At 41.2% G+C, this 21,807-nt stretch overlaps 3 protein-coding genes across 4 annotated transcripts; 1 reads left to right on the top strand and 2 right to left on the bottom strand.

Annotated features, from left to right (window-relative positions):
* Positions 1–333: 333 nt before the first annotated feature.
* Positions 334–7,651, top strand: LOC104419099. 2 transcript variants are annotated; one of them, XM_010030633.3, is made up of 16 exons: positions 334–470; positions 630–1,103; positions 2,006–2,100; positions 2,233–2,346; positions 3,132–3,236; positions 3,456–3,527; positions 3,789–3,901; positions 4,042–4,176; positions 4,933–5,001; positions 5,280–5,367; positions 5,488–5,559; positions 5,637–5,734; positions 6,130–6,247; positions 6,657–6,716; positions 6,831–6,941; positions 7,132–7,651. In XM_010030633.3, exons 2-16 carry the CDS (start codon positions 1,010–1,012, stop codon positions 7,240–7,242), a joined length of 1,455 nt encoding a protein of 484 aa, XP_010028935.2. In that variant the 5' UTR covers positions 334–470; positions 630–1,009; the 3' UTR covers positions 7,243–7,651. The 2 variants fall into 2 exon arrangements, with proteins under 2 accessions (XP_010028935.2, XP_018718218.2); XM_018862673.2 differs by lacking the exon at positions 630–1,103 and having other exon boundaries at positions 348–470.
* Positions 7,652–7,763: 112 nt separating this feature from the next.
* Positions 7,764–12,551, bottom strand: LOC104419094 (LRR receptor-like serine/threonine-protein kinase RPK2). Its single transcript, XM_010030627.3, has 2 exons — positions 8,913–12,551; positions 7,764–8,389 (listed from the first exon to the last, which is right to left on the bottom strand). The coding sequence occupies exon 1, from the start codon at positions 12,162–12,164 to the stop codon at positions 8,994–8,996; it is 3,171 nt and encodes a 1,056-aa protein (XP_010028929.1). The 5' UTR covers positions 12,165–12,551; the 3' UTR covers positions 7,764–8,389; positions 8,913–8,993.
* A 4,111-nt stretch (positions 12,552–16,662) lies between these two features.
* LOC104419093 (rRNA-processing protein UTP23 homolog) lies at positions 16,663–20,217 on the bottom strand. The gene is made up of 8 exons (XM_010030626.3): positions 20,069–20,217; positions 19,799–19,917; positions 19,490–19,680; positions 19,281–19,361; positions 18,843–18,963; positions 18,197–18,499; positions 17,832–17,897; positions 16,663–16,970 (listed from the first exon to the last, which is right to left on the bottom strand). Exons 3-8 carry the CDS (start codon positions 19,678–19,680, stop codon positions 16,875–16,877), a joined length of 858 nt encoding a protein of 285 aa, XP_010028928.2. The 5' UTR covers positions 19,799–19,917; positions 20,069–20,217; the 3' UTR covers positions 16,663–16,874.
* Positions 20,218–21,807: the final 1,590 nt, after the last annotated feature.

The following is a 21,807-nucleotide window of genomic DNA, read 5'->3' as shown; positions in this document are numbered from 1 at the left end:
GAATCTGCAATTGCGAAGGGAGAGGACCCATCGAATTATTCGAGCTCACATCCAAGAAGCAAAGCTTTCTGCAGACCTCCATGCCTTCAGGCAGCACACCAGTAAAATAATTCTGACCCAAATCGTGGACTCTCAGTGAGCAAGATTCGCCCCAATTACTCGCCAACCACCCCCCAAGATTCGCCCTTGGTGCCCACAAAATCCGCAGACTTGGAAGCAGAATAATTTCGCGTGGAATCCCCCCTGCAAAGGCAAAAATGGAATCTATTCTAAACATATATGCCATGGTTCCTTATCTTGACAGGGTACAAATATCTAGATTTTGAACTCTACTCCGAGGCTATCCATCAAGCCGTTGCTACTTGCACTACAATCAACCAAATTAGTCAACAAAATAACAGATAGGTTCTGACAATTTGATGGCTCTTTCATGATCCTATCAATGAGACTGTTCTGAGATAGATAAACAGGTAGATGGGCGTGGATGTAGACATATGTAGATCTTCATCTTCATACATATATTATGACAAACTGTTGTGTGATGTATGTGCCTTTTCTGCTCATGGTTCCGGGTATACCAAGCATCAGTTGCTATCCGAAACTAACTGCTAATATATCTAAATGGCCAGCTTTAGATGCAAAATCCCCTGCCTCGTTGCTGGTGTTCTTATAAGTTGGGAATGCTGGTGATCCTTGGATGCTGGGAGTTTCCATTATTCCTTGCTTGTCTGATGCATTAACTGGAGATTAGGCACGGAAAGAGTGCCTTGTACTTTGGATCAGAGTGACAGTAGTGTCGGTTACGAGAAAGCTTTGGCCAGTCTTCTTCGGGGGCATCGCTTCTCTCCCTCCTCTGCAAAGGACGAATCGCTTCCAAAGTATACTTGTCGTGGGATCCCACGAATCTCGCTCGACGTCTCCTTCAATCCAACCCCTCTGCTTCTTCTTTCCTTCTTCTTCTTGTTCTGCTTCTTCCAGCTCTCGACATTCGCAAGACACAGAGAGAAAGATGGCGAAGGAGAAGGAGGTCATTCGGCTGGAGCGCGAGTCGGTGATTCCGGTCCTGAAGCCGAACCTCATCATGACCTTGGCCAATCTCATCGGTACGCCCTTCCTCGCCCTCCCTTCTTCGCGTCTCCGTCTCGCGATTCGCGTGCATGCATGGAAGATACACGTCCCCGTGAAGAAGTCGCCGGAGATTTCTCCCAATTCACGTGCAAACTCGGTCTGGTACGGTGCGGAATTATGAAAACGACAATGGTTTGCATTAAGCGAAGTCACTCTTAGAAGTGGATGTCGGTATCCATTACAATTCCTAACCAATGATAGCCTAAATTGTCATGTAAATTAATTATATTGATTAAATAATTCATAAAAATGAGTTTATAATATAGATATCAAATGGCTTGCTCTCTTCCCATTTGGAAATGGGGAGTGTGGAGTTTGATTTCCTAACTTCTTGGGATCGGAGTGGAGATGCGTGAGTGAGAGAGTAGGGTTTTGCACAGCATATAGCACTCTTACGTCAATTTGGATATAAGTTTTGCTAAATTTGGTTAAATATAGAAGTATTTCAACAATATTAATTTAGGTTGGACCAGGTACGGGTCATTGGATTTGTGTCGAATGAAAATTAGTCAATTTGAATCGGATCATTTTTAACCCAATCCGCCCACTTGACATATTTAATATCAACCCGGCCACTTGTCAATTCTTAGGCAAAGGAGAGAACTTTTCTTTTTGAGTTATTTGTTCCGGCCATCACTAGTGGATAAAAAGTCTTCACTGGTGCGGCTCTTGGGCATTGACATGTGCTGCAATCTAAAAATATGGAATTAGTCCCAAAATAGGATTATGCATGTCCATTTCCTCTGCAACGATTGGTAACTCAAACCGAAGTTTGTGCTCTTTTTTTTGTAGTTTTGGCTTCTTGCTTCTCTTATGTAGAGAGCCTCACCAGTTGGATTTTCCTTTCCTTTCTTTTCCCCTTTTCTTTTTCTTGCAGTGCGTAGTAATGACCGTAAAGAGTTTTTAAAGTTGTGCAAGAGAGTTGACTATACGATTCGAGCCTGGTATCTTCTGCAATTCGAGGACTTGATGGTGTGTATAACTGCATTCTCCTCCATTGCCTGGACTACTGCTTTTAGTTGGTTTAATTGGTTAACTTGGTCCTTTTGGTTGTTTCCTCTACTTTCCCTTTTCTTACTAATAATTTTGTTCCAATAACTGCAGCAACTTTACTCTGTCTTTGATCCTGTGGATGGGGGTCAGAAGCTGAAACAGCAAAACCTATCTTCTGAAGAGATTGATGAACTTGAGCAAAATTTTCTTTCGTACTTATTTCAGGTACTACAACTTCCCGTATACTTTTCCTTGAAATTTTGTGGATATTTTACCGGTGAGTAGAGATTTATTGCAATTGTTGACTCAGAAAGTTGACCGTCCCACTGTGGTCTTTAGCCTTTCATGTGTTGTACAAGAAAGATCCATTCATTTCCATCTCTTTGTTAATTATTTTTCTGTGAGAATGAATTAGCATAAAGACTGAGCAAGAACAAAGTGCCTATTGCTATTGGCTCTGTACAAATCACAATGATTTGTGCCACAAGATAGCAGGGAGTTTATTTATGGGCTATGTATTCCTCCGTGCTGGTTGGAGGAATCCATGCCTATGATTGGTGGATAAAAAGTGATGGACATCACCCAAATGTAAACTTAATATAAACTTGGTCGACGCCCATGCTTGTTGCCCATCAATTAAAAAGGCTTCCTCCAACCAGGAATTTTGGAAAACATGGCCCTTTATTTATGGTGTGCTTCAATTGTATTGCAGTGAGAAAATATAAAAGACACAGTATCAAGTCTTCACCCATAACAATTTCTCAAGTGTGACTTACGGTTTTCATTCTGCTGTAAACAAGAAGGGAAAATGTCCTCTTCTGCGGTAGTTGTTGTAGATTTGATGCATAAAGTACAAAAGAAATTATAAGAAAGCTAAAGGAGTTAGAAACTTCTGCAACTTAATCCTTCCTATGGATCCACTCACTCTATCTATAGCTTTTGAGTTATTCCTTTGGAAAGTGAAAATTTGGAGAAAGTACAATTAAACATGCGAGTTTCACTTTTCGCAGGTTATGGATAAGAGCAACTTCAAAATTGCTACAGATGAGGAAATTGATATTGCACTTTCTGGCCAGTATCTCCTTAATCTTCCAATTAAAGTCGATGAATCCAAGGTACAAAATTGCATACATTGGCAACAAGATATGTTTGTGACTGGGATCAAGTGCCTATGCATCTTCTGTGCAAGAACTAAGGAGATGCTTTTAGTTAAATAGCTAGAGATGAGATCGATATTGTGCCTTTAGTATATCTAAAAAGGGAGAAGCTAAGTATATCTCGAATTTTTGCATAGCTATATCATCTGCTTATTTCATTTTGTTTGCTGAATGTAGCTTGACAAGAATCTTCTGAAAAGATACTTCGCAGAGCATCCTCAAGAAAATCTTCCAGATTTTGCAGATAAGGTATTTACTGGGATGCCAGCTGATAGACATCATCTTGATTTAATCTCCTCTTTTTTGGAAGGCAAGTTATCAAGATCTAGCGTGGTCTTATTGTCTAGTGGTGCTTAATCTGCCCTTTTAGGCATATGCCTCACATTCATTGCATTAGACCATATGATTTATTTGCTTAGAAATTTTTATAATGCTTTGCTACTTGTAGTTGAGAAGATAGTTACCTCTTTCTGTTTCTCTGATTTTCATTCATCATTTGCCCTTTCAAAGTACATTATATTCAGACGCGGCATTGGGATAGATCAAACAACAAGTTACTTTTTCATGGAGAAACTGGACATTATCATCGCACGTATTTGGGCATATATTTTGAAACTCACCAGGTGAGTTCTTTTTCTGACAAGTCAATCAAGAAGATTTGTTGCAAGAGTTTTTCGAAGCTCTGTTTGTTTGAGCTGTTAATGCCGAACTTGTTTTCAGCCTTTTTCCTTTCGCAATTTCATCCAGCTTTTGGTTTTTGCAGGATTGAGAAACTTTTGCCTAGAAGGTCAAGTGCACGTAACAAGAGAGATCCAAAGAAGAATGATGAAATCGTGACTGAAGGAGAGCAAAATGACTTCTATGTAGAACGAATTCGTATAGAAAATATGCATATAAGGTGCTTTGAAGTTTGGAACTCTTTTGAATTTTGCCTTTTCTTTGCTGGTTAAAGTTTTGTAATTCTCTCGTAACCCACCATGGCCATCATGCCCCATGGTTCTTTATTCACCTACCCATTCGAATAGCTTGATGTTCTAACCAACATTTTTTTGCTGCCACTTGCTGGAGCCTGGAGGTCATGCTTGCGCTGTCCAAAAATCAGATAGATGAAATTCCATGTTACTCCCTCTCCCTCTCTTCGTCCAGTAGATGCTGAATATCCTGATGGTGTAGATGAGATCAATTTTACCTTGTCACCAATTAATTTTTCTACCAAGCTTTCCAATATTTAAGACTTGAAGTTAACATTTTGTATACATCGAGCTTGATAAGGTACCTCACAATTCAGAAATTTCTCTATAGTTAGAAAATGAGCGTGGCCAATGTAGAAATCCTAGTTTTTGCATGACTGTCTATCAATTCTAGAAGACAATCAACATCTAAGAGCCTTGTTAAGTAATTTTATGATGGTTGATAGACTCAAACTTTCTAAGTAAGGGTTGTACATTTCTACTTCTGCTGCCTTTTTAGGCATTTATGATGTGTTATGTCATTCGAAATGTTGGAGCTGTATGATTTTCACATGTCCGAAAATTCTTTCTTATCTATTGATGGAGGAGCAAGTATTTAATGGTACAACAGATGCTGAAACACTCATGCCTTGTGTCCTCCATTCTAGAATTGTCTATCTCTAATACTTCTATGTTGTATGCAGTTTTCGCAATCTTCTGAGCAAGATTACTATCCAAGAACCCACCTTTGACAGGATAATCGTTCTTTACAGGTACTCTGTTGTTCTGTTGAAAGCACTGTCATGTAAGATTTGTGTTGCATGGTTTAGATAATGGACATTTGTTCTTTCAGATAACTATCCTCCTTAAGTTCATAGGTTGTGATCTTGGCCTGCATGAAAGAAAGGAAAGTGAATTTTTGCAAAAAGTTAGTGAAACAGAACAATGACCTAAAACTAGTTCATTTTCTAATTAATGTTTCGATTCATTGCTTTATAGAATTGCTTATGAAGAATATCTCTTTGATCTAACAAGGCTATTTCCTCTTCAGGCGCTCAAGTCCCAACTCGAATGCTGAAAGAGGAATATACTTAAAGCATTTCAAAAACATTCCAATGGCAGATATGGAGATAGTACTTGTAAATCTCTTCCTGAACATGTTTGTTTGGTGTTAAAAATTCCTTTGACCTTGGACTCTTTCTTCTTATGATCTATATGAAGCTCATGACATGGTGTTGGCACCTTTTGCCTATTTACAGCCGGAAAAGAAAAATCCTGGGTTGACTCCAATGGACTGGGTGAAATTTCTTGCCTCTGCCGTAGTTGGTCTGGTTAGTGTTTTTTTCCTATATATTAAGTGTGGGTGTGTGTATTTGTACTATACTAATGAACTAATCATATCCTCCAGGGAGCTGTGGTTGGTTCTCTTGACATGCCTAAAGTTGATCTATGGATTTTTGCGGCGCTTTCTACAGTGATAGGTTACTGTGCAAAAACATATTTCGCGTTAAGTGCTCTCTCTCTCTCTCTCTCTCTCTCTCTCTCTCCACATAGTTTTCTCAGATGGGTTGGTTTTCCATATACTGTAGTTGAATTTGGCGTAGTAACTGAAATGTCTAGTCAATGTTGCAAGTGGTTTACATGGAGTTTGTTCTGGAGTGTATCTATTCAATTGGTAGTCCATAAATTGGTGCAGGCTTTGTGTTTTTTGCGAGATAGGGTAACTAGGAATCTGATGAAAAAGACAATTTATGCATCGTACAAAGTTGCCTAATTGATTGAGAGCCGCAGTATCGCACATAGATTAATTTAGGCTACAACAATACGTAGTCTGTTTTCTTGACTTTGAGAATACGTCTTGTAACTTCGTTGCTCATTTTGGCATGCTTCTTTGCTTGTAGATTTCAGCAAAATCTGGCTGCATATCAGAACTTAATTACCCAATCCATGTATGACAAACAATTAGACAGTGGGAAAGGGACTCTTCTGCACCTGTGTGATGATGTGATCCAACAGGAAGTAAGTTGTGATATTTGTGAGCTTTTCATGCGTCAAAGAAGTTGAGAATGTTGAAAAGTGGAAATATATATATATTTTTTGGTAGAATAAATATTTATGTCTTGTGAAAAACCTTTTTGGAGGTAGTTTATGCAATTAGGATATAAAACCCTATTAAATGACATGGAAATGGTACATGATTCGGACACCTTGACTAACCTCTAGATGGAAAATTCTGAGGAGATCCTATCGACCAAGGCTATATCCATTTGAAAGATGCCAGATTGTTACATGGTTAATGATTTCGGTTATGCATTCAGGCCATCCGAAGAGATTTCTTAGAGATCTTATCTCACCCATTGTTGGGTTGAATGGAAATATGGGGAATTACCCAGCTTATCTCACCCATTTTTTAAACAATTGAATGCAGGTCAAAGAGGTGATTGTGTCATACTTCATACTGGTGGAGCAAGGGAAAGCTACTAAACGGGTTTGACCAACTCTTAGTATTTGGCTCTTTTTTATGCATTTCCTTTTTTGAAGTTCCGAATTATTGAAGGATATGTTCGCTAATAATGTATGGCTTTCCTATGAGGTGATGAAGGATTTGGACATACGATGTGAAGAGCTAATAAAAGAAGAGTTTGATGCGAGATGCAATTTTGATGTGGATGATGCAGTTGGGAAACTAGAGAAATTAGGCATTGTTGATCGGGTAAATCTGCTCTTCGAGTTTCCTGTTTTTCTTACCTATAGCATATAGCATCTTTTACTCTACCTTTCCCTCTGAATAACTGTCATTGGCACATTAGGGGCTTAAGTGTCGTAATAGAAATTATTGAAAGCTGTCCACCTGCCCAATCTAATGTCATCTCGAGTTGTGACCACTTGCATTGTAATCGCAGGATCTTTTTGGAAGATACCAATGTGTAGGCCTCAAACGTGCTAATGAGATCATTGGAACCACGACAGAGGAACTTGTCCTCAAGGCAGAACAGTCCACGATTGCTTCCTGATGGTATTGAAGGCGGATCTCCGCTGCAATGCTTTCACATTAAAACGGAGTGCCTAACCTTTGGAGTCGTTTGCACGTATGCCAGTTAGTCCTCAAACCTTTCTGGAAAAAAGGAAGTCGCAGCGGCCACTATATACTTGCCATCCGGAGTGTTCATTTGTTCATTTTAATATTGTAATTATTGTTATGCAAATGCTAGAAGTGGCCGTGTGCCGCAGACCTGGATATAGGAAGGATGGTGGCGGAAGTAGGTTTGTTCAGTTTCATGTCGTTCGATCTACAGAGTCCGGAATGTGAATCCTACGAGTTCTTGAAACCAAACGACAACACCTCTATCCAAAGAATGCATAGATTCCATCAATGCCCCATTTCACTGCAATCAAAAGAATGCAATAGATTCTTCACTGCAATTTCAGGATTCCAGGGTTCAGTTAGTGCCCCTTGGTTACACCTCTTCATTCTACTTTTTTGCATTTATCGTTAGTCTAAGTCATCTTCCTGCGTGAGCAGCACCTACATATGTTTAGACCAAAAGAAAATGGTACTCTCATGCTGATAATCCTGCCAGGCGGCTTTCCTTAAACAAAACAGCAGGAAACTTTTTAGTAAGTGTGCTACAACACGATGTGGACCATACTCTCCAAGCCTGTGGCCGCAACTGGGCATGTGAGCAAACCCTTAAGAATGTACAAGCTAATTGGTTAGAAATTGATTCTGTACAATGCCATCGCCATTCATCATCTCTGTTGATGGCTTGTTTTGCAAATGAAGCAACTTAAAGGGCTTCATTCAATAGAAAAATTCCACTGATCTACTCTTTCGGCCCTAGACTCTGTTCAGCATCTCCATGAATCGTGACTTGACCAGAACGTTGCTCTTCACCGTGAGAAAATATAGTGAAATCCCATGTCACAGACACTATCCATCCTCCAACTCTAACCATCAGGTTACTGCTCTATCGAGGCAAACTCAGCCGATTAAATCACAGGGAGCGTACAAGCCAGTGACATGGAACTCTCTCCTCTGTCACAGAATTCGCAAGTACTAGCTTGAGTGCCTTGTCACTCTTCTCCAAGTAAAACATTTGGCTGAGATCAGTCCACGGAAGATCCCATGCTCTCTCCGGTGTCTTGAGATTTTGGATGTTCCTGCAGAAACATGTAAAGCGCTTCAGTTTGAGGAGCATTTTGTTTACAAGGAGTACGGCTGAAGAGATCAACAATGCGATGAGTTGAATGCAGACTCTGCTGAGATTCGTGGAGTCACCATTTCATCCTCAGATAACAGACCGCAACACAAATAAATTCAGCATGATTTAAATTGTAGAGCCCCACCCCTGGTGGCGGGAATCTGGGATTCATGAATCCTTAACCCTAAGTGTACTGTCTTCAAGGTAAACATATTTCAGGCATCGTATAAATGTAAATGCTATCACTCTATGAGGCAGCCTGCTTTTAAATTTTGGACCACAATTATAGACTGACAGAACGTGATACTCGGAACTTAAGAGACTCATTGAGCAAACATTAGCATGACGACTTCAACATTAGTAAAGGATATTAACAACAATATCACCATAGTTTACCTAAATGAACCAACTAAAGGGAGATATCATACAAAGGACTAGCTTTAAACGTAAAATCAGACTTAAAATCTGCAGAAACTGCTCACCTTGATTAAATATTTACAGAAATCAAAAGAGGCACCAACTTCTCCCATCTGAATACAAAGAGTCGAGAAGCATCATTCCACTCAGGATTTCAACTGTTTCAACTTCTCAACAACCTGCTTCATAGAGGGGCGAACGGCAAGTGACTCTGCAGTGCAAACTGATGCAAGCCTCAGCATCACCAAAAGGTTATCCAGGGGCCCAGCCTCCCGTAGTTCTGTAGAGAAGAGCTCGGATGAACGGCCCTCCTTAATTAGAAACCTGGCCCATGCCACAATGTTGAACCCATTTCCAAATTCAGAAAATGAGGGATCAATTGATCTCTTCCCTGACAGCATTTCCAACAGTACAACGCCAAAGCTATATACATCTGCCTTGTCAGAAACCCTGCATGTGGTTGCATATTCTGGTGCCACATACCCGAATGTGCCAGCTACATCTGTCGTGACATGTGTTTCAGAAACTTCTAAGAGCCTAGCAAGCCCAAAGTCTGAAAGATAGGCGTTAAGCTCTTTGTCCAGCAGAATGTTGCTTGGCTTAATGTCCCTGTGAACAATTCTGGGACTACAAGAGTAGTGGAGGTAAGCCAGAGCCTGTGCTACATCAAGAGCTATTTTGTGGATTACTGGCCACTTCACATTTTCTCCGGACCTCTGATGTATGAAGGTTTCAAGGTTTCCGCCAGATAGATAGTTATAAATCAAGAACATTTCTGTCTCTCCCACGTAATACCCTATAAGAGTAACAAGGTTCTTATGCCGTATTCTCCCTAAAGTTGTTATTTCTGCATCGAATTGTTGAATGCCTTGAAATCTACCAACAGAGAGCCTCTTAACAGCTACTAGGAAACCAGGGACCAACTCTGCTTTGTACGTTGAGCCAAAGCCACCCGTACCAATTAGATACCGGATGCTGAAATTTTCAGTCGCTCTAACCACACTATCATAGTTCACTTCAGCGGGAACATCTGTGAAGGTAACAAGTACTTTCCTTCTCAAGCTAGTAAGTCGACTAAGCTTCCTCCTTCCAAAGACAAGGACAAGGACCACAATTATGAGCACGCTCAATATAACAGCAGCAGAAATTACCAGCGCAATGATGAGAGGCTTTAGGCTTTTTGCGTCATGAGACTTTTTAACTTCCAACGGCACTGGAAGCCCTGCTGGAGGTGTAACATATGAATCTGGGCAAGAAAGCAGAACATTTCCTCTAAAAGAACTGCAATCACCCTCGTGCTGAAGGTATGGAATATGGCCAGAGAGATTGTTGAAAGAAAGGTTCAGAGTCACAAGATTGCGAAGGGCCGAAAAAGATTGAGGAATCTCCCCAGAGAGGCTGTTATGGTCAAGAAGCAAGTTTACAAGATTTGAGGCATTTGTCAAACTTGCAGGTATTGATCCGGTCAGAGCATTATGAGAAAGATCCAAAAAAGTTAGTGAAGTTGATTGACCAAGTTGAGGTGGAATTTCCCCAGTTAGATTGTTTCCTCCAAGAAGCATCCATTTGAGGTTTTTCAAATTCCCTAATTGACCAGGCAGAGATCCATGTAATCTATTCCTTCGAATGTCGACAATCTGAAGCATCATGAAGTTGGCAATACTGGGAGAAACTGACCCACTAATCTGATTGTCTGCTGCTAGAAATTCGGATAGCCCTTCACAATCTAAATGCGATACCTCATCAACTGTGCTCTGTATCAGGTTAGCACTCAGGTTCACTGAAAAGCTAAAAAGATGACTGCAGTTCGAGATTAGGTTGACAGGAAAAGACCCGTTGAACTTGTTATTGTTCAATAAGAGTCTGTATGAAGATCTCCTATCAGATCCCACAAATTCATCTCCCAACACAAATTGAGGCAATGGGCCAACGAAATTGTTCCAGCTAAAATCATGAACCACTGCAGAGGTACCACCTACATTGGACCCAGAAGAAATTCCCATTCTAGAAGTCCAAATGACCAAGTTGAAATTCTGAAGATCTTCTGCATTGATGATTTCTTCACTGAAGATCTTGTTAGCGGTGCAACTGCCTTGCAGAAACTTGGGAAGAATGCCAGTTAAATTGTTCTGGCTAATGTTGAAGTAAACCATACATGGAATCTGCAACTGCGAAGGGAGAGGACCCATCAATTTATTCAAACTCAAATCCAAGAAGGAAAGCTTTCCGCAGAACCCCATGCCTTCAGGCAGCACACCAGCAAAATCATTCTGACCCAAATTGAGGACTCTCAGCGAGCAAGACTCGCCCCAGTTACTTGGCAACCGCCCCCCAAGATTCGCCCTCGGTGCCCACAAAATCTGCAGACTAGGAAGCATAAAAATTTCATGTGGGATCCCCCCTGCGAATGCATTGAACTCCCCTCTGAGGCTCTCCATCGAGCCATTGCTATTCGAACTATAGTCGACCAAATTAGTCAACACGATAACAGATAGGTTCCGACAATTTGTTAGCTCTTTTGGGATCCTGTCAATGAGACTGTTCTGGGAAACATCTAAAACTCGAAGAGCTGAGATATTACCAATCTCGGGTGGAATCCTACCCTCGAGGATGTTGCCATCAAGCAACAGAGTCCTGATATTGATGCATTTTCCAATCTCAGGTGGAATACTATTCACCAGAAAGTTATTTGACAGCTTCAAATGCCTCAAAAGCTTGCAGTCACCGCTTTTCTCCACCTCGATCCCACCAGAAAGCTGATTATTGGACAAATCAACCGCAGCTAGTCTTCCATACCCAATCAAACCACTCGGTATGGAACCGGATAACGAATTACACGACAAATTCACCAAGCGAAGAAACGGATGGTACCTTATTTGAACAGGAATCTCACCGGAGAAGTTATTTCCTTGGAGCTCCAAAACCTCGAGGAACCAGAGCTTCCCAATGCTCGCCGGAATCTGACCGGAGAACGCATTGTAAGGTATCGACAGAGTGCGGAGCTCCGTCAGCTTTCCGATGCCCTCAGGCAACTCCCCGGCGAGACACGAGTTCTCTCCCGTCGTCGAATTAAGCCGCGACGAACTTCCCACGACACTCAACGCCACCACCCTACCGGAGGACGCGTCGCACGTGACGCCGCGCCAAGTGCAGTGGCTCGTCGAGACGTTCCACCCGGAGAGAAGGCCGGCGGGGTCGGCGGACACCGAGCTCTTGAAGCTCAGGAGCGACATTGCGTCGCCGGAAGCCGAAGCGGCGGCGGCCTCCGAGACCGCGAGGGAGCACGAGAGCGCCACCAGCCAGACGACCACCGCCATTTCCTCTCGCCACCTCCGAAGCAGGGCTCCCCTCGTCTCCGGCGAGAAGAAGCCGCCGACGACAGATCTGCGACAAGGCGGGGCGGCGACGAATGAGACGACCGCGGACGGAGGAAGCTCGCGGCGGCGGCGGAAGGAGGGAGGAAGGCTGGAAACGCTCGCCTACGGAGAAAACAGCAACGACCCACTTTCTCTCTCCTCTCTCTCTCTACTGGGAGAGGTCCAAGTTTTGTTTTTTCGAGTTGCCCAGTACGTAGAAATCGATTTCCCGTCCTCGGACGGTGAGTCTTCGAGTCAAATTTATTAAAATTGAACTTGGCATTTACGCAGACTCAGTGAGCACAGGGAGAGAGAGAGAGAGCGAGTGGAGCGAGTCGGGCGAGCGAGTTGAACAGACGAGTCGGCTCGGGGAGAGGGAATAAATACAAAAGAGAAGGGGGGGGGGCCATGGATGGATGGATGGATGGAAAGGCGTTGCTGTGTTCTGTATGGATTTTCGGAGGTGGTGGAGAAGAAGAGAGAGAGAAAGAGAGGGAGGGAAGACGACAAACCAGAACCGGCGTCAGGACCGGGGCGTTTCCGTTTTACTGTTATGTGTGCTCCTCACATGCTTTGTCTTTTTTTCTTTTTCTTAATTATTGCATTTCGGCCATTAATTATTCAATTTTTTACCGACCGCGAACATTTTTTTTTCCCGGTTCAACGTATCAACGTAAGAAAGGAGGACAAACAAACTCCCAACTCTTTTTTATTTAGATCCCGTTCACTTTTGCGGAAGATGAATCATCTAAAGATTGATTTTTGAACAAAAAATAATAATTATTTGTAATGCTTGCAAAATAATTGAATGAATAGTACTTTTATCATTTGTCAAAAATTTTCGATATATATTATTATCTGTGATAAAAATAATTGTTGTTAATTAATAATTATTTCATGCGATCTACTTGGTTTTTTTTAAAGATATTTTTCGAATTATTTATTATTTGTGAAATAAAAAAGCCTTAAAAATTAAATATCTTAAAAAAGTACACTCGATGACAGATGCTATGTAATATAATATCTTCCTCTCTTTTGTAACATCGGAAACTGTGCCAGACCTTAAATTATAGGGGAGAAGCTAAGCTACTTAGGTGTCTATAGTTGTTAATCCGTACCTTTGTGAATGGGAAGCGGTCTTTGGGACAAGTCCAATCGTGCTTTAAAATTTGAGGCATCGAGCTTCACTGGGATTTAATTCTTACACAGATTGTTTCTAAAATAACTCTGTAATGACTATAGTAAATGAGGCCACCCTTTTGTTTGCCCTTTTGGTTTGGTTTAGCTTGTTAAGGTCAATGCTCGCACTGTTAGTTATTTCTCTCAATTTCCAATTACATTGATTTTTATGCGATGAATAATAACAAATAACGATCTCGATGATAATGAAATTTGCGGATCAACTTATTTTTTGTTAGTCTAATCTCTTGTAATGAAACAAGATTGATGACGGGGCCATCCATCAATAACGGTGGATTCCAAGATCTTTTGAGCACTTTCGGAAGATCGGTCATGTGAATTAAATTTTGAGATTCGGCGAAGCGAAACTTCCTGGTAATTTAAAAAAGGAAAAGAAAAAAGGTAACTTCTATGATCAATTTCGTGAGTGAAAAACACGGACGCATTGATGAGATGTAACGTACGATACAAAGGCTTTTTTGGGGGCAGGGCAGGAATTGCCGGTGAGACGTGACATGACCGCAAAGACAGCCAGCACATCATTCGACCGTCTGGGATTTGTCGCTGTTCTCGTGATGTTGCAGCTTGGGGTCTATCATTGATCCACGACTCCCCTCCCCCTTCGATTTGTTGCTCGCAGCAAACCTTCACATGGCCCATCCCATTTCCCAATTCTTATTATCATCACCATCATCATTCACTCTCTCTCTCTCCATAGCAAACATCATGTCACAGAAAGGAGATCCACTTTTCACGAAAACATTATATACACAGTATATATTTACTCAAATTGGTACAAAAAGAGAAAATCATCTTTTAACCTTTTACAGACACGCACCCATCACCTCTCTCTCTCTCTTTCTCTCTCTCGCTCTCTGTGCATGCTCTTTACTACCTTCATGGCGATCATGGGGAGCTGTGAAATGAAGCTCCTCGATCTCCCCCCATTCGAGCCATCTTGCCTTTCTTGAAAACGAATAGTGAGAATTAACGTCACAATCATCGAAAAAAATTGAAAGAGAGAGAGAGAGAGAGGAAACGAGTCGAGCATAACTTTTGGAATGGGGACCATTAACCAAGAATCGAGCTGAATGTCTGTCAGTTGTCAGCTACCCTTCTTCCTCCAAAAAGACAAGCTCAAAGCCCGGGCCTAAAAAAAAAAAAAAAAAAAAAAAAAGATTCCTGGCGTTACTGTTCATCGAGTTAGGCCGAGGGTGAGTCTCCTCTTTTTCTTTACTCTTTTCACTTTTTGCTTTGGGGTTTATCAAATCTTTTTTTTTTTTTTTTTGGGTCGGTAGGGTTTATCAAATCTACTACGAGTTGAAATTTGAATTTTTGGGAGAGGGAGAGGGGGAGAGAGAGAGAGAAAGAGGTTCTTGGTGGGTGTGAAAACGCGGGCGGGGGGGCTCTCGTCTTTGAGATTCCCACCGTCGTTTAAAGGTCCAGGGACCCCATCGAGAGCGAAGACTTTCGGGGGCAAAAGGAAAGAGACCTCCCGCGATCGCAAATTAGAGTCAAACCACAGTTTCGAATTCCTCTTTTGACGACTGCGATTGGAAACTTTTTGTCCGCCTCGTCACCGTGACGGAGGAGCTGACGACAGCCCGGGGACGCCCTGCCGCTGCGACCCGCGGTCGGCCGCGCCGAGTCGCGAAAGGGTCATGGGCGTGTGTGAAACGGGGACTCGTTGCTCATCTTTTGACGTGAGACCGGAGCCTTTGAGATAGATACAAAAGGGATGTCGGACTTGAGATTTTCTGGGTTAGGACAGGACGTAAAGATTTTATGTGTAGCCTAATTGGACATTAGACTTTACTATATTGTTTGTAATTTACTGTAATATGGTCAAACCATGTCCGATCGAGAACGTATCATCCTCGCTTTCGTGGGGCCTAAATGACTAGACTTTGTGCGGACGCTCGGACGCGTTGACTCCCTGTGTCCCATCCGGTAGGCCGCTTGTGCCACCCCTTTGAATGGGTCGAGCACAAAAAGTCTCGCGGGCGGTTAGACGAGGACAAAAGGGATAAGGCAAAAATAGGACCAGAATAATCTGCGGCTTTCCTTCGTACTTTATGCTTGGTAAGCCGTAGAAATCACATAAAGCAGCACGCGGCCCTTCGACATCATGAAAGTGAAGAGATGAGCAAGAATCGTGCTCCATCTTTAACGGACGATGCAATCCCCAAGGACTCGACAGCCCGGTCGCCGGCTGATTCCAGCACCGCCCGGAGCAATAACGCTAATGCTCGATGGGACGGTGAACTTTAGGAGCCATCGTGATCACAGGTAATCCATGATAGGAATGGGAAGAGACATTATGAGGACCACTACAGAGCAGAAAATGTAGATGAGGCTTTTCCTTGTAAGCAGACCACGAGGACAATAATAGCAAATGTGCAGGTCACTGTCCCACGCCACCTCCGATGGCCCTCCTTGAAGGGAGTCAAGGCGGTTCTTGGGCCTTTTCTTTCTTGTCAGTAAGTTATGAGCCTCATACAGAAAGGAGAATCTCACGGTCGATAGGGAGAATTGCGGTACCTAAACGTTGGACCCTCCACGAGATGGAATTTTATCCCGTGAATGTTTTGGTCTACCACATGAGTAACATACCAAGTCTAGACAATAATGTTGACAAAGAGAGCTGATATGGAGCTTTGAAATAGTTAATACTGCACTTGGTCAAAAAGGGCACGTTCCGCCTTGAAAGATCCGCTATTAGTAAGCGTTCAAAATGGAGGTATGGGAACTTCCGATCCATCGTGCTTAACAAGCAAGTGATAAAAATTCTTCCTACCGTAACTGTTGATCGGCAGCTGATAGAGCTCATGATGTTGTCCAGGGGATACAGTAAAGAAAGCATAGACTTCAGGCTTTAATAAATGGAATCCATTTGGACCGTTGACCAAGCACAAAAACAGCCCAAAAGGGGAAGAAGCAAAACCAAAATCAAGCCAGTAGCACCGGCATGTGTTCAAAGTAATCAAGTACGAAAGGAGAAAGAAACAGGTGTTTTCAGAAAGCATGCTAGTAATGATAATGAACAATTTAGCACGCTCATTTGCAGACTTACAGGATTGCTGCACCGCAGAAAATGCCTCAGCCTGCGGGTAGCATCTCATAGTTCTAATCAGATACTCCAACATGCATTTCTTTGAACAATCTTCATTCATAAATATCTGCAGGGAAAATGGAGATTTCTTCTACCAGATTTCTAACTAATTATAAGGTCTATTAAAGTGTTAAATAATGTAGGGCCCATAAGGATGAAAAGAGAGCGGAGAGGTGAAGGAAGACCATCGCACTTCCAAGATAAATTCAAACTAGCGTACAAAGCTTCACATTATAACAATGACAAAGGGCAATAAAACCGGACCAGAAAGTTGACTCTGATCTAAAATTGTGTGAAAAAATATGGAACATCACAATACAAAACTTCTTTCGCAGGCCTCCAAAACTGCACTCTCAAGGAAGTGAAAACCTTGAGAAAGCTCAACCAGCACCTACATCTGAAGAAATTTTCCCTTTCCGCGACCTCTTTCGTTTCCTACCTCTACTTCTGACGGTACCATCGCCATCCTTCTTTTCCTGCATTAAAACATCAATATCTCACATTGTGGTGACAGATAAGATTGCAATTACATCATCCAGGAAAGCAGAGCAAGTAGCATGCTACTGTTTTCTGGAGAGATTTTATATGCACTCAATATTTTATTATGCTGATTACTCTACCATGGAAGACGCCCTGTAAGGAAATAAAGCATTCCCACTGTTGTTTAGGCGAAAGGATTTCATACGCATCAATCATCCTAAACAATTTATCTCAAAAAAATAAAGTGGAGAAGGAAATGTTCAGGCAGCTGCTGTCTGCCAACAATAGTACTGGGAAGATGAAATATACTGAAAGTAAAATATCTCATTACGATAGTTTCAACATCTAGTCTCTACATTTAGGAAAATATAGTCGAAGGATTTGACCACAGAGGATGAAATAAAGGCGACAGCATTACATTCAACAGCATCTTATTTGCGAAAAACTTCCAGAATTTTTGTCAAAGCCAGGTTCTAAACCTCGTAGGTTTGTAATAACAACGTAGAAAGAGGGAAAACAAAGTACAAAGGGGCAGCACACAGCTAATACACTATCATTTACCCACGAAACAGATCAGCAGGATAAATAAGAACTATTAAAGTCGCATCAGTGACAAGAAGGAGGCACTTGAACTTTTCATACTCAGCATAACAATCAAAACAAACAGTGCAAAAGAAAATATTGATATCTACAGCCAGCTATTGCCAATGGAAATCAAGAACAAAGAAATAACGACCACACTACTTCTAGGGCATCACCATGCATAACAAAATGTTACTTCTCTTTAGCTTGGTTTGGGTTTTAACTTTTGTTTGGGTGGCAAGGAGGGCATATAAAGAAGAAAGCTGCAGACCAACCTTCTCGGAACTAGGCTTAGAATTTTCATGGGCCTTCTTCTTCAAACAAGAAAGTGGATTTGGTCCCTGCAGCAACAAATGAACACCTTAGAAAGAAGACAAATGAAATCGTACACATTATCTTTGATTTAAAGTGCATGCTTCTGCTAGTCCATCAGCGATATAGTTAGAAAATACAGTCAAGAGATTTCATCAGTAAAATCAAGGCAAGTTCCTGACATTTGATGTATCACTCGATACAGACAAGATTTACATGCAAAGACAGAAATTGAGCAGCATGCTGCCAATCAACAGATAACTTTGAAAAAATGAAGAGGGACGAAGATAATATATGAGAAACATAATAAGAGAACATATATTGCCACCTTTGCTTTCTTTCTCTTAAACTGAACTTTATCTTTTACACCTAATATTTTGTTGACTGCTTGTGGCTTTGTCAAAGCTGATGACTCCAAATTTTGCTCTCCAGAATCTTCCTGTTCATCAGAAGAGTCTTCTGACATCTTGGCCCCGAGAATATTAGTCCTTTTTTTTAACATCTTACGCTCCAACTCTGTCATATGCAAGCGTCCTTCTTCAGAAGTTTTCACAAATTGGCGCTGAGTTGTGGACGGTTGCTCAAGAAAAAGAGCGTTCCTAAGACCATATATGGCAGGGACTCCTGGTATCTGCCAGAATACAAATTAACAACTTATAGTTAACACAATCAACTAATGTGCATGGAAGGAAGATTGAAGCGCAAAGTCAACTAAAAAAGTCACATGGGTATAAGCAACATTTTCTTTGAGAGCATTTTGTCCAAATTATTATTATTATTATTATTTTTGTTTTTTTTTTTGGGGGGGGGAAGAGAGCAGATTGATTCCAAAGGTGCAGAAAGGTGCAGTGCACAGAATGGAAGCCTTCAATAACAACAAATCTTCATCAACCGTATGCCTCCTCCCAGTAAGGAAAGTAACAGCCTGCCCGACTTTGCACGTAAAGTCAACAATGGAGAGGAACATTACTAACCTCCAGAAGCTTCCTCCGCAGATCAGTGTCCTGAGTAGCAACAAAGAAGTGCTCGGGATTGTTTTCCCCAATAATCTCCAAGATGCAACTGTCAGCTTTCATCTTCCCCTCATGATCACATCTAAATCAAATAAATTTTTGTATGATAAGAACGATTTTCAAATCAATAGCACGTCACAAATTTAAACTAATAACCAAAGATCCTACAGCCTAACTTCCCAGGAGGTTAAAAGGCAGATACTATGCAAGATGTTTCTTAATTTGCTAAACCACCATAACTCTATCGACTTATTCCAGAAGCCAAGTGCAGCCTAAGAAAGACCCAATCTAGGCAGAAATAAACACAACAATAGTATTTCTGATTTTCAAGCTTGGTCGGCGGACTGCCTTGTTTTGGCTACCAGATTTTCTATTGGAGAAAACAAAAAGAACACTAACCTGGCAATCATGAGATCTTTTGCAGCGTTAAGTGAATGGGCATGCGAGCCTCCCAGCCTTCTCAACTCATTAAGCACGCATCTGTAGAAATTCGGATAAAGGTTTAAATCGAATGAGCTTAAAAAACCTTACAACTAGCACAGTCCCAGACAATCATGAAAGTAAACATTAATTCTCAATCGTCACAAGCACGCGCGCACGTTGCGAACCTGGTGGTGAAGAGTTTGACGGAAGCGGAGAGAATGTCGGAGAGGGCCTTATCGGGGGGCGCGATTTTGTTCACGACGAGGTGGTGCACGAAAGTCCCGTCGCAGAGGACTCGGAAGGGCTGCCTAAACCCGAAACAGGCGGTGTAAAACCTCACCGCCTTGCGGTGGCGCCGCTGCCTTCGTACCCTCATCTAAAAAAACGAACATCGACGACATCAATTCCAGGGAGCAATCGATAAATAACACCCGCCCGATCAGGCTTGGAGAGCAAAAACGAATGAGGGCAGATCATCGGCTGAGGGATAATACCTCGACTCAGGAGAGAGCACGGGAGCAGCTGGAAACGGCGTGGAAACGGCGAAGTCGAGGAGCCCAGAGCGGCAAGAGCGGGCAACGGGGACCGCCCTCCGCGGTTTCAAGCGTCGTAGCTGTCGACGAAGGAAGCGGTGGTGGTCAGGACTCGTGTCGGCATTCTCGCAAACATGTCCCGTGCAAGACGCGACCGCTCGCGGAAGGAAGCGTGCGTGCGTGCGTGCGTGCGGAGGGAGGGAGGGAGAGAGAGAGAGAGAGAGAGAGTACCGTTGAGCTTGATTGAGAGAAGAAGGGAGAGACGCTTTGCAGCTGGAGGAGACGAGACGCTGCGCTGCGACTCCGCAGTCGGTATGCACCGATAGAGGCTAGAGCGGAGAGAGAACAGGAGACGAGAAGCAGCGTTGCTGGTGTCGACTTTGTCCCAAATTAGGGGAAAATTACGAAAATGAAGTCCTAAATTTATTGTATTTATTTGGAATATTTTAAATAAAGACCCCAAATGTCTTAATTTTTCAAATAAAGATCCGAAGTACTCGTATCAGTGCAAAGAATGGTCTAAAGAAATTATGGTCATTTCCAATAAGATCCTAGTCTTGCTAGTTTGTTAGCTAACAAAATTTCTAACGGATTAAGGATATTTTTATCTAAATATAATTTAAATTTAATTTAATTAGATTATAAATTAAACATAAAAAATAAAAAGAGATAAAACACAGGTGGGAGGGCGCTCCCTCTTGCCTAGGGCCATCAAATGGGTGGATCGGATTGAGTTTGGGTTGAGTAAAAAATGATCCGATTCCATATTGACCCATTTTCATATAATGTAAATTTGATGACCTATACTTGATGTATATTATTGAAATACATTAATATTTAATTCAATTTAGTTACTTAAATAAAAACTTCACGCCAAATTTAAAAAAAAAATAAAATAAAAAATGTGAAAAACCTTTAAATTGAAATACTTTTGATGAACTCTTAATAATAAAAAGTTTGATAAGCTAATAATTGACATGAAAATAATATTTGCTTATAACAAATCTTCTTGAATGCAAGAATGCATAACTTACTAATTGTAATTCTTTTTTAATTTGGTTGATTTCTTAATTGTAGTTCACCAAGTTAAAAATTATATTATGATGTTTAGAATTTCTATTTTAATATTGATTGAATTTCAATCTAAACAGCAAAGTACCAAAAAAACAAAAAGGAAAGAAAAAAAAAGGAAGAGAATGAAAGCGAGAGTAGAATTAGGTTGCCTTTGAAGTACCAAAAAAATAAAATAATAAAGAGCGAAAAATGCCCTTTTTCATATTGACTAAACATTTACAATTTTGAGTACTCAACAACTCTACCTAAAGTTTAAAAAGGGAAAAGAAAATCAAACAAAATTTCCAAGTTTGATCTAACGTATATCATATTGTCATCACTACTGTATGACTACAATTAATGAAATATCCATATGCTTGGGTTCTCGCATTTGCCTCACAATCGTTTCGCAATTTGTAGTCTTTCACAACAAGTGAGATTACACGATAGAAAGTTCATTCAATGATTTCTTTAAATATTGTTAGTAAAATCCAAGGAGATATGACAGACTAATTCCTTTCCAAGTTTCTTCCCCCAACATTTTTTTAAATAAAACAGCCTACGTAAATTAATAACACGAATACCCAACTAGAGAATCAATAATACATACCATCAAACCATTGCATTATTAGATATATTTGAACAGCTATATAAAAACTGTATATTAGAGGTGTTTGTTTATGGTGCATATTTTCAGTTTATATTTTTTTTCAAAAAAATATAAGATTAAGCAAAGTACTGACATTAACCTTCAAGTATACCAAAGGCAAAACCTAATAAGCCTGATTAAGCGGAATATCATGAAGCGTGGTCCTTTTAGTAAGCTCAACCAACAACTTTTATCATCGAATAATGTTCACTGCATCAGGAAATAGTTACAAGATGAGCAAGAGCCCAAAAAAGGTCCAAAAAAAAAA

Source organism: Eucalyptus grandis, chromosome 9 (assembly GCF_016545825.1).
Source record: "Eucalyptus grandis isolate ANBG69807.140 chromosome 9, ASM1654582v1, whole genome shotgun sequence".
NCBI lineage: Eukaryota > Viridiplantae > Streptophyta > Magnoliopsida > Myrtales > Myrtaceae > Eucalyptus > Eucalyptus grandis.
This window is presented reverse-complemented; position numbering and strand designations above follow the sequence as displayed.